We start from the raw sequence: 12,704 nt of genomic DNA, 5'->3' as shown, positions 1-12,704 counted from the left end.
GAGGGCTGCCTCACATTTTCAGAGGGGGCCACATTCGCCGTTAAGACGTCAGTGTTGAGGGCTGCCACACATTTTCAGAGGGGGCCACATTCGCCGTTAAGACATCAGTGTTGAGGGCTGCCACACATTTTCAGAGGAGGCCATATTCGACGTTAAGTCGTCAGTGTTGAGGGCGGCCACACATTTTCAGAGGAGGCCACATTCGCCGTTAAGTCGTCAGTGTTGAGGGCTGTCACACATTTTCAGAGGGGGCCACATTCGCCGTTAAGACATCAGTGTTGAGGGCTGCTACACATTTTCAGAGGAGGCCACATTCGCCGTTAAGACGTCAGTGTTGAGGGCTGCGACACATTTTCAGAGGGGGCCACATTCGCCGTTAAGACATCAATGTTGAGGGCTGCCACACATTTTCAAAGGGGGCCACATTCATCGTTAAGACGTCAGTGTTGAGAGCTGCCACACATTTTCAGAGGGGGCCACATTCGCCGTTAAGACGTCAGTGTTGAGGGCTGCCACACATTTTCAGAGGGGGCCACATTCGCCGTTAAGACATCAATGTTGAGGGCTGCCACACATTTTCAAAGGGGGCCACATTCATCGTTAAGACGTCAGTGTTGAGAGCTGCCACACATTTTCAGAGGGGGCCACATTCGCCGTTAAGACGTCAGTGTTGAGAGCTGCCACACATTTTCAGAGGGGGCCACATTCGCCGTTAAGTCATCAGTGTTGAGGGCTGCCTCACATTTTCAGAGGGGGCCACATTCGCCGTTAAGACGTCAGTGTTGAGGGCTGCCACACATTTTCAGAGGGGGCCACATTCGCCGTTAAGACTTCAGTGTTGAGGGCTGCCACACATTTTCAGAGGAGGCCACATTCGCCGTTAAGACGTCAGTGTTGAGGGCTGCGACACATTTTCAGAGGGGGCCACATTCGCCTTTAAGACATCAATGTTGAGGGCTGCCACACATTTTCAAAGGGGGCCACAGTGTTGAGGGCTGCTACACATTTTCAGAGGAGGCCAAATTCACCGTTAAGACATCAGTGTTGAGGGCTGCCACACATTTTCAGAGGGGGCCACGTTCGCCGTTAAGACGTCAGTGTTGAGGGCTGCCACACATTTTCAGAGGGGGCCACGTTCGCCGTTAAGACGTCAGTGTTGAGGGCTGCCACACATTTGAAACCGTTGCGTCAGAAGCCACACTAAAAGCCACCAGGGGACGCCAGTGGCCCACGGGCCTTGCAATGACGAACACTTGTCGACACCGTTGCAGAATCGTCAATCTCCACAAAAAGTAACACATTATCACTGAGTGGAATTAATTTGCAGCTCGGGGTGTGTTAAGGGTCTGATGGGCTAGGAGGGTGAACACAATACCAACAATCTTATCTAATTTCTTAAAAACAAATCATGAAGCACAAATCAAGGACAACAATTTAACATGAAGACTAAAGCTAGACAGCACATCAGCACTCCGGTTTTGCACACTCCGCTGTAAGTCTACGCAGAGGTACAGGAGGGATACAACTTCCTTGGAAGCTTCATTTCTTCGAGCACTTTCTTCTGTGGCCAGAAAGTTGTGGCAACGACAACCGTACGGGCAGGAGTGGAATGGGTCTCTTGGGTCGTCCCGAAGACGAGCAGGAAGTCCGATGGCCCTCTCCCTGACAATCGTGGAATCACTCTTCAAGTCTTCTCGCACGGCCTGACGACTTCGGATAACGCTCTCAGCAGTTACCACCAACCTCATCCACCACCTCCCATTATAGCTTCTGCTCCACATAGCGTGTCTGGGACAATGAGTAACACTGCTCGTCACTAATAGTTAATACTCTCGGCACGTGCTCGTTCGGTTCCAAACCCCCTGGGTTCAAGGCGTGATTTGTTCATGGACCTGGGTTCAGATGAGTATACTTTTTTTCCCTATCACGGTTGCCAAGTACAGAAACATCATGATTGAAAGTAATATTTAAGGGTGAATATGGTGTCTTGAATTGAGCAAAGCTACCGTAAGAATTCGTGAAAAAGAGACGATGGGAGGGAATTCCAAAGTGCAGCAGCGCTCGAGAAGAAGCAGAAAGAGACGTGTGATATGTCGTGTGGTGATTGAACACAGCGTGGTTGAGACGAAACGGTCAGCCAAATAGATCTGGTTCATGGAAACAATAACCTTAGTCATCGCAACATCAGAGTGATAAGGAGACTGATCACCGGAGAACTAGTGAATCACCCAGTAACACATTCCTGCGGAGGGAGCTGGTAGGAACGTTGGGTTGCTCGGTCAATGGCCAGGGTCAACGGCCGCGTGGTGTATTCCGCAAATATGCCCGACTGTGAGGGCGGGCACAAGCCGGCGTGAGTAGGTTAAACGTTTAGTTTTATAAGGGCACCACGGGGTGACCAGCCCCACCTTCCCCATCCAGCCCCACCCTCCCCACCCAGCCCCTCCCTCCCACCCAGCCCCTCCCCTCCCCACCCAGCCCCTCCCTCCCCACCCAGCCCCTCCCTGCACGACGGACAAAATAATCCCCTGTGGGCTGGTATAACTAGGAGGTTCCTACCAGTATAAACGTTGTCTACCTTAACAGGTGCTTGTAAACTACATTTGACCCTCAAACGTCATAGGGGTATTACATAAAACTACGGCGCGAACAATTTAAACCCTTGTGCCATGCACATGCACAGCCGTTGAGTCAATTAACTGCTGGATGAGGGCTTCCCCACGCTGTGTGGCCGCGGAGGTTATCTGACCAAACTTCACGAAGCTGGTCAGTGCGGGTTGATGGCCAGGCACATATAACTACAGTACAACAATGTATTTTAGTCCACTGCCATCTGCTACAAACCACTAGTCCAATCTCGTCAAATCTCGGATGCGAAGCATGGTTGAGGCTGGATGGGCGATCTGCATGCATGAAACACGTGCTAGACTAGCTAAAGGCTGCTGCGGCGCTACAGTGTCAGCAGAGGGCAGTGCAGCTGTTGCACAATAGCGACACTCCCCACCTGCGTCAACCCGCACTGACCAGCAGCACCGTCCATAGGGAGGTGCAGGGCCCCCCCAGATGCCTGCAAACTAAACCGGAAGTATTACATCTGACACCACAACGTCCAAGCGCGGGGCCTCCCAAAGTGCGGGGCCCGGGGCAGTCGCCCGGATTCGCCATACCCTAGGTATGCCTCTGCCGTGTCAAATAACCCATGTGACCTGCTCGGCGGGGGCAGGCCCTCATCCAGCAGCGGATTGACAAAAAGGATGTGCATGTACACGGGCTTCCATTATCATTGCTCCACAGTATCATTTGTTGATTGAGCAAGAGAGCTTGCACCTTGTCCAGTTTTCCTGGGTGGGTCTCATCAGTAAGTGACGAACCTGGAGGTTGTAAAGCAGACACTGGAGATTACGCTGTCAAATCGTTGTAAATACATACCGTCTTTAATTCTGTAATCTTAGATACACTATACAAACACAATTTAAGCCAACAACAGTTAAATCTGAAAACGCATGATGCAACAAAACAAGCAGCGCTCATGGCCGCAAAATACTTTCATTCGTTGGTAAATAAAACAATCGACAATCCTCGAAATAACCATAAAATCGCAATACACACATGCAGCGTTGCGTGTGCTGTACATGCGCATGTGCAGTCGTGCTCACATACGTGGCTTGCTCGTATTGAGTGCATGTGCCGTCATAGGTGGTTCTGGGGGTTGTACGGGGGGAGAATGAGAAAATATATGAAATACTATGAAATACATTCTTTGAGAGAATGAAGCCTGAAAACGAAAGGGCATGGTTCATAGTGCAAAAGTTCACCATGAAAACTACTCCTGGTGACCTCGTGCCATCTCGTTATCGGACATTGTCTCGCCTAATAAAATGTGTGTTCGCCGATTACATTAGCCAACTACAATACTCTCCTAGTATTGACCTTGCACTCGGTCCCCCGCTGCGTCAGGCTTCAAAAAGCTTGCAGAATTGGCTGCATGTGAATCCCAGTTGCTAGACATAACCACCTGTAATATATCCGTGCATCTCAGTGCGTCTGTGTATCGCAGTATGTCCTCGGGAGTGCTGCAGTCTCCCTGTGTCTCCGTATTTCTCCATGTGTTCTTGTGTCCTTGTGTATCTCAATGTTTTCCTATTAGTTGCAGTGTATAGTCGTGCATTGGTACCCATAGCATGACTTTATTAGCCATGTAATGTTTCGCCTTCCTCGCAATTCCGTGAGCTTTAATGGTCAGGGATTTTGATTCAGTAAAAAATATTGTCAATAAAGTCAAAAAAATGCTAAAAGTCCTTTCTTTATCTTAGATCCATGACAGATTTGGGCCATTTTGATCTAAGAAAACATGTAACCTCCTAATCTGCAAATTTACCGTGGATTAAATTAGCCACTTGCGCATTTACCCTGTAATCTGCTAATTATTTGTAGATTAATCGCGTGGCTCTTTTCCCCAAGATTCGTGGCACACTGCGCCGGTGCGAAAATAACTCGTGCATTATTTTCTCTAACCTCTGCAGTGTGCCGCAAATTACAGGATGCTCATTGATATGGCCCCCCCCCCCTTTCCAACATCAACGTAGATGACTGGATTTCTGCTGTACATTCGATGTATAGGAATTAAGGGGAAGCGGTGGTTCACGTATAATGCTATGAACGCGTAGACCGGAGTTCGATTCACAGACATGGCTGTCATCAGTGGCGAGTGATATCTAAACCGGTCCTTTAGTGCACCTTCCCATTAACCAACCCGAACTGAGCAGTGTGGTGAAATATGATCAAACAACCCCTTTTGACATCCTCTGGTCTAGCACCGTTTGAGACGAAAGAAAGCTGTCTCTGGTGTGGACCAATCAGTTTCAAAGACAATGCATAAATGATCAGTGTGTTTTTTTTGTTTGCATTCTGACCACAAGTATTGTGGTTAATGCAAACATGATTCCTTGTAAAAAGGTTTCATTTTTGTTGCCAGAAAAAAGGGGGAAATCCTATTCTTATAACCCCATGGTTGACATGGCGTGAGGATGCCATCATCCAGCAGAGGATTGGCTAAAGTCTTTAAACAATTTTTTTTGAAAGAAAAAAAAACAATTCCTATACAGTAGATGCAATTCAATGAATTGATCGTGATTTTAATTGATAAGTTGCATGCCCAGTCTTTATTAAATCAATTGAGTCCATTTGTGCCACTGCAAGTCCCACTCCATCCTTCAATTGTCTCTGCTAGTTCTCTATTCAAGTTAAGTTTTTGCATGTCCCAATGTGAACCAGTGTCGAGACTCAGTGTGTCCACGTGTCTGTGTATGCCCATGGCTCGCCGCACATTTCTGCACGAGCCTGTGCATCCCTCTGCATCTCTGCGTGTCCCCGTTCGTCCCTGTGTATCACTGCATGTCCCCCTCGTTCATCCGTGTCTCGCTGCGCCTTCCTGCGTGTCCCAGTGTGTCTACACCCCGCTTGGCTCGGCAGCATTTGTGTCAGTTGTGCTCGTCTCGACCACGGTCGTCTCGACCACGGTCGTTTCGACCACGCTCGTCTCGACGCCGCTCGACTCTGTGCCGCTCGACTCTGCCGATCTCGGCTCAGCCGTGTTGGCCGCGCGCAGTTTTTTCTTGGCCCGAATGTCGTTCATGGCCTCTTCGATGGAGCGCTTGTCTAGCTTGTTCACCGTGGGCACTGCAGGAGGAGGGAAGTGGTACGAACCCAATCATTACAATGCATCTTGCATTTACAAAATGTCTAAATGCCACCGTAATTTCAAGTTGGTGCACAGTATGCACTGCCACAGAGTGACGAATGCTGGATGTTGCTTATATGTGTGGAGTGATGGTGCAGTGGTCAGTGCACTGCGCTACAAATCTTACCCGCCGAGTTCCATTGCCGGCTTTGGCTAACATCAGTGGCGAGTGATATCCAAACCGGTTTGAGCCACTCCTAGGTGAACTTCGCTTTAAAAAGAGTACCTAGTACGGTGTGTACACATCGGCACTGGGGAGACAAAGGTGGCTGGGAATGATGTTAGCCACACCACATCCTCATGTGCCATGTTGGCCTTCATAGGTGCTTGCCAACAGTACTTGCCCCAACAGTCTGTTAAGGCTATACGGGGGATATGTCTTTGCTGTGCGAATGAGACAGTCACCACAGCCGTAGGCGACGTTAGCGTGCAGCGTGTGTGCCGCCTGCTCGGCTGACTCCGTGCCGATCAGGTGCCGGTATTTGTCTCGGTAGTTGAGCTGCGGCTCCGGAGCTGCCGTCCCCGGCCCCTCGGCTTTCCCTGCCGCCTCCTCCTCCTCCAGCCGCTTTCGTTCCTGTACACAGACACAACCCCCCCCCCCCCCCATATTGTCATCAACAGACTGTTGAAGTAAATGTTCTTAGCAAGCACGAGGGGTTGGGTGGACACAGCATCAAGTCCGGTCGCCTTTCTTTGCACACCGTGCCAGGTACTCATTTGAGGCCGAGTAGACCTAGGGGAGGCCCACAACCAGTTCAGATATCCGTCACCAATGATGGCCATGATTGTGAATCAAACTTTCCTCTTTGGGTTCATATCAAAGCGCGCCAACTGCTGCACTACCGCTCCCCACATACCAAGCGCACAAAGACATGCCCCTGGTCACACACGCACTCGCACAATCATGAGTTTTCACCCTCATGTGCTGCTAGTCCCGCATCTCCTCAAGATGACCCCTTCTGACTTGCCACCACAGGGCGGCACTCATCTTTTAGCCATTGAGGGACGATGACGATTCTAAGAAAGATGACGATCATGAAGATCACGATGATGACGATGGGTTGTTGACCCCCAACCAGGATTTGCGACCTCCGGGTTGCGAGTCAAGTGATCTAACCACAGAGACATGTGGCGGACATGTGGGTTGACGGTGCGGGAGGTGAAGGGAGACCTGCAGCTTGAGCTGGTGCAACAGAGGGTCCCATTCTTCTCCCCGTCTGTACGCCTCCAGCTCATCATCACATGGCGCAAACTCCTACAGAAACATCAACATCACGATTACCACCATTAACATCACGATCGCCATTAATGTCACCACCATCAACATCATTATTTACACCATTTACCAACATCAACACATGATAAGCCACTTCGCTAAGCTAACATTTGTGGCCAGGTCACTTCTGACAAAAGAGCTATACAGCTCAGTAGGCCTTACCTGGTAAAATAAAAAAAGTTTAGTTGAGAACATTCCACCTAGCTCCTGCACACAAGCCAATCTCTTCACTCCATCTCTGTGGTACATGTACTCTCATGCACGTTCCCTCCTTTTGCTGCCACTCCATGTTTGAGTGTCATTAACCAGCCATCATTTGTTCGAGCAACATATCCTCACCAAGCTCACTTAAATTTCGATTTAAAGCTTTCGTGACTGCTTGGATTCATCTTCTTGGTTCTTTCGGTAAAGTCACGTAGAAGGGAAATAATAAAATAATAAAAAATTAACATCATAAAATACAATTCTCACGACGTTTCGGCCACAACGCAAGCAGCCGTCCTCAGGTGAAGAACAGGGCTGTCGGAAAGACAGCGTCTGAATGAACACCACCAAGCTTGGCAGCGTATATTTAAGCTGGGTTAGAGGAGGAGAGCGCCTTGACAAAGGAATTTACATATGTGACTTTACCGAAAGAACCAAGAAGACAAGCTCACTTACTCTTCTTTACACTCAATATGGACCATAAGATCAGCACACAATGGCCTACTCTTGCAAATGACGTCACATGATCTTTAACGTGCATTGTGAAGCAGACGGCGTTTACTATTCTTACAGTTGATACACGTGGAGTAATAAACAGGGCGGCCACTGGATTTGAATCATGAACCTCTGCCAAAAGTGGCAAACGTGCTACCGCTGGGACATGTAACCACTATAATCATAATCACCACCACAATCACAAGTGAAGTCAACATCACCAACACTGCCACCATCATCAGCAGCATTACCACCATCAGTGGGAGTAGCCTGGTTGGCATGGGCCCTTGTGCAAGGCATTAAATGAGGCCTTTCGTTCAATTTTCCCCTCTTCGTAGGCTGACACCTGGGCCCCTCTGGTCCATGGGACCCAGTGCAATTGCACCGCCTGCACACCTTCGATTAGCACGGTTGGCTACGTATGGTGCAAAGAAGTTCAACACAGCTATGCCACTGGCCACTGCTATGGATGTCGCCACACTCGCGCCACACCTTCTTGAAGACCATGACGTGTCGGCTTTCCTCGTCATCGCCAAACGAGAACGAAGCCAGCCCCGCAACCTCCGCCACATCGTGCCTGCATGTGCAGGGAGACGACAAGATATTTGATGACACGTGGGGATGTATGAAGACGTGGAGGAAAACATGAAAGACATGGGGACACTTTGGAATGCATGAGGAACACATGGGAACAGGTGGGAAAGTATCAAATATAGCGCACGTAAAGAAAAGTAGGTACACGTGAAACACCACTGCGTACAAATGGGACACACGGTCACACTCGGTGACAATCAGAAATGCACGGAGCCAAAGGGGACATGTGATCACGTGTGGAGGGTCATATGGAGACACAACGGGACACACAGGCACAAAGTGGGGATGCACGGGAATTCACAGGGGATAGATAGGGGCAAACAGGAATGCACAGGATGTGAAGGAACACAACAATACACAGGGACACACAAGGATATAGAGGGCCACCGGCATACATATGTATGCACGGAGATGCAGGAAAATGCACAGGGATACTCATTGATATCAGGAGACGGACAAGGATATGTTTTGTGTACGGTGCAATGCGTACAGTATGCTGCGCTCCAGCTTTCCCATTGGCTCAAAGCGTTTCTTCTTCTCAGAGCTGTCCTTTATGAAGGCGGTCACTCGTGCCTCCATCTAACCCAGACAGAGACAAAGAAATAAAAAGGTAAACACACAGACAAAAAGAAACAGAGAAAGGCATGATAATGGAAGGAAGAGACACACAGAGAGGCACAGACAGAGAGGGTGAGACACATAACACAAAGGGGCACAACATGAGAGAAGAGTAGACACATCAATAAAGGATGGCGAGAGAAAAGGAAAAATAATTGGATAGGGGGAAAGCACAGGTGGGTCACAGAGGGAGGGACCAACAGTGAGAAAAAGGCACAGGGAAAAAAATTGAGATAAGGAGAAAGAAACAGGAAGAAAGTGAGAGAGAGGCAAAGAGAAAGGGAAGGACAGAGAGAGATACGAGTATACAATAGTACGGTAATCTAATTAACAGGATGTTGTGTAAGATACACCAGGCTGGCTCCTCCCACACGTTACGACTAAATCATTGGCCGATAACACCTTAATATACAGGGGACTACAGAAGTTTGGGGGGGGGGGAATTTGTCACTGGCTGAATTTACTGGTTGTCTATGGTTCCTCACACCTCAAGAGTCGTTCTCTCTTTTCGAGAGTGAGCATGTTACAAGTTTAAACGATTATTCAATCAGATCCTCAAGTCTAGTACATTCATGTTATCATCCTGGTCACCAATGACTGCACAAAAAACCCACCATATTAAATTAAAGTTGAACTTAGTCCATGTTATTTAAACTCGGAAAATAAACCAAATGTTGGTTTATTTGATATGCAACTAATACTATTTGTGGGGCATAAAATGGAGTCCCAAGTATGGATAAACCTTTTTCGATGTATGTGTGTTGTCACTATTAGATGAAAATATAGAGCCTATGTGTACTTCTAAATAGCATTTTAATATTACAATTGCACTGTTTTAACTTGTGTGTATTTTGTTAACGAAAGTCAAATACTTTGATCGTTAGTTGTGCAATATTCCTTAATGATCCTGTATTTATTCTCTGTAATATTGAGGTTTTGTTTTTGTTGTTGCTGTGCTCACACATTGCACGATGGATCTCCCTTGTAAAATAGCCAGGAAACTGGTTAAATGGGATTACCTGTGTAACACATTACAATAAACTTTAAACTTAGGAGGTGATTCAGAAGGAATTCGGGGTAATCTTCCAGAGCTAATCTCTGACACAACATAGTAACACTGTGAGAATACCTTCATCTCAGGACATGTTATAGAGAAATTGGAGTTTTACTGGCATGAAAAGCAACTTAAAAAATAAAACATTAAATGTAAATAACCTAATGAGCTCTTATCTATTCGCTGCAAGATGAAGGCCTTCCCACATTCCTTCATTGTCTGCAATGCTACAATCCAATTCGCTCCTGCACATGAGCTAATCTCATTTCTCCAACTCCTCTGGTTGCCATTCGATCACCAACCTCCACCATCGGCCAGCATCCCTTCAGTGTGAGCTTTCCAAATACTATATTCTTGAGAGTCCATGGACTCTTATTCTCCTTTGTTCTCTGATCCATGTGTTCCTCTTCCTGTCTCTCAGTGCAATTCCAAGCATCCACATCCCCATGCTTCTTTGCGCACTTTCATCTCACACATGGAAAAATATTGATGGAATATGAGTGGGGCAGTACCACAGTGGTTAGTTCACTACGCAATTAATCTGGTGACCTCGGTTAGATTTCCGGCTGACATAAGAGGCAAGTGATAATTAGTTGAACTGGTCTTGGGCAATTCCTTCCCCAATCTGCATTGACCAGCGACAGAAAATATGGTGGTCAAGGTCGAGCATAGCAGGGGAGATCTTACTCGAGCAGTTGACTGTCAAAGGGATGTAAATGTGTTTGTCTTAAAGATGCCTGCACAAGCCCCTGTCTGTCTTCCCTCTTCGTATCCTGGTGCATGGGCCCTTCCAGCCCATGGGCCCCAGTGCAATAGCAACCCCTTCGCACTGTTCTATGCCACTATCTGGTGCGCAAGTGAACTAGTACACACACCTGTTTCCTGAACTCTGCCTTGTGTTTCCTCTCCTGATCTTGAAGGGTCTGTAGACGGGCTGCCTGTTCTGCGAACCCAACAAACGGATCACCACCACCGGCACAACAATCACCACGACACGAACCCACAATTACACCACATACAACAATACCAACACAACCAAACCTCCAATGCCCCTAACACAACAAAAGCACCAGAAACACAGAGACACGTGGGATTAAACGTGCAAGACTCAGGACTAACATAACAAATCAGAGTGTGGAAAAGTGTAACTCTGAAAAACACATTTGAATTTGAAATTATTTGATTTGTTACACGGATGATCCGTTTAAGGCATGTTGCGCACGAGATGAGGTAATTGATTTGGAGTAACCAAAACACCCTAGCCCCCAGTGCCTGACCACCCGTAGCAACAAGTTACAGAACTCTCGACACAGAGACGAATGTGAGAGAAGCGAAACCCGTTCCAACACTCCCCCCACCCCCATCGCTACAATGTTTTCCCTGCCAGGTCGTGCGCCTCGCCCGGCCGCAGCGTCCAGGCAAGAGCGTAGGCACCGCGGAAAGCTAGGCCGCACGCACAGCGACCCCGCGAACGCCGGCGCTGAGGAGCGCAGGAGTTGGGTGTGAGAGGTGGAGTCCGCCACGGGGAGATACCTCGGGCTTTCTTGCGCGACTCCTTGTCGCCCACACTGGGCGGCTTCTCCATGGAGCTCAGAATAGAGCCGAGCAGATCCATGCTTGCAGGGAGCCCGGGCAGTGGGTGAGGACTGCTCCGCTGAACCTAAGGAACAGAACGTGGATCGATTCCTACTTTGGGAATCGACGGTGGTCAGTTTCGGTTAGGGAATCGATTCGATTTGGCAGTTTTCAGTTCAGAGTCCGTTATTAAATCTTGATTTGAAGTTTTCGTGGTTCTTTCGGTAAAGTCACGTAGGTATAAAATAAAATAAATTAAATGACGACGTTTCGGGCGCAACACAAGCGCCCGTCACCAGGTGGGGCAACCACAGCAAGAAACAATTGCTGAAGTGGGCACTTGCCCACTGGTGACGGACGCTTCTGATATTTAACTATGTTGAGACTGTCAACCCCATATGGCTTACCCCGTATTCTTGTACAGTACAGGCAAATTGAGTGTTTAGGTCCATACGGCGTACAGCCGTTTCAATACGGGCAAAAGCAATGTCGGTATGTTTGTGTTTCTACCTTGTGATTGGACTTTGTAGGATGAACATTGAGATGTATAAGGGCACAGGGTGACCAATAAGGTCTGAATTGGTCAGTAATAAGGTAGGTACTGATGAGAGGTTAACAGGTATGATGTGGAAATGTTGGACTTATTTCGCACCGTTCGTAGCCAATCGTGCTAATTGGAGGTGTGTGGGGAATGACAAACTAAATCCGATGAGCTATGAAGCTCTTTTTAAACAGATTGTAAGTAGGGACAGGGTCAACCTCTTACCACGGAAACTCTCTCTCCCACTTCAGCAAAAAAATATTGCTGTGGTTTTCCCACCTGATGATGATTGCTTGTGTTTGCAATCGAAACGTCGTGATTTATTTTATTTTATACCTACGTGACTTTACCGAAAGAACCAAAGAGTATGGATCCCTGCAGTCACGGAAACTTCAAATATAGATTACAAAGACCGATAGGAGTGTAAAATACAAAAGAGGTAAGTGAGTTACTATAAATAACAATATATTGCTGTTGCTTTCTTGCAACCGAGAGAGGAGAACGATCAAGAGGCCAAGTTGAGTCTCGTTTGCAAGAGTGACCAGGAGGTCATCCAAAAGCAAAACAAATGAAGTATCTTTTGATGTAAAGATTTCGTGACTGCAGG

General features: G+C 47.8%; 1 protein-coding gene across 1 annotated transcript; it reads right to left on the bottom strand.

Moving 5' to 3' along the window:
* Positions 1-3,407: 3,407 nt before the first annotated feature.
* SPAG7 (sperm associated antigen 7) lies at positions 3,408-11,661 on the bottom strand. The gene is made up of 7 exons (XM_078857790.1): positions 11,515-11,661; positions 10,857-10,924; positions 8,800-8,888; positions 8,208-8,292; positions 6,912-6,995; positions 6,146-6,314; positions 3,408-5,679 (listed from the first exon to the last, which is right to left on the bottom strand). Exons 1-7 carry the CDS (start codon positions 11,594-11,596, stop codon positions 5,450-5,452), a joined length of 807 nt encoding a protein of 268 aa, XP_078713916.1. The 5' UTR covers positions 11,597-11,661; the 3' UTR covers positions 3,408-5,449.
* Positions 11,662-12,704: the final 1,043 nt, after the last annotated feature.

The sequence above is a fragment of the Lampetra fluviatilis genome, chromosome 6, assembly GCF_964198595.1.
Source record: "Lampetra fluviatilis chromosome 6, kcLamFluv1.1, whole genome shotgun sequence".
In the NCBI taxonomy this organism is placed as follows: Eukaryota; Metazoa; Chordata; class Hyperoartia; order Petromyzontiformes; family Petromyzontidae; genus Lampetra; species Lampetra fluviatilis.
The sequence above is the reverse complement of the archived record's forward strand: the minus strand, read 5'-3'. Positions and strand labels throughout refer to the sequence as shown.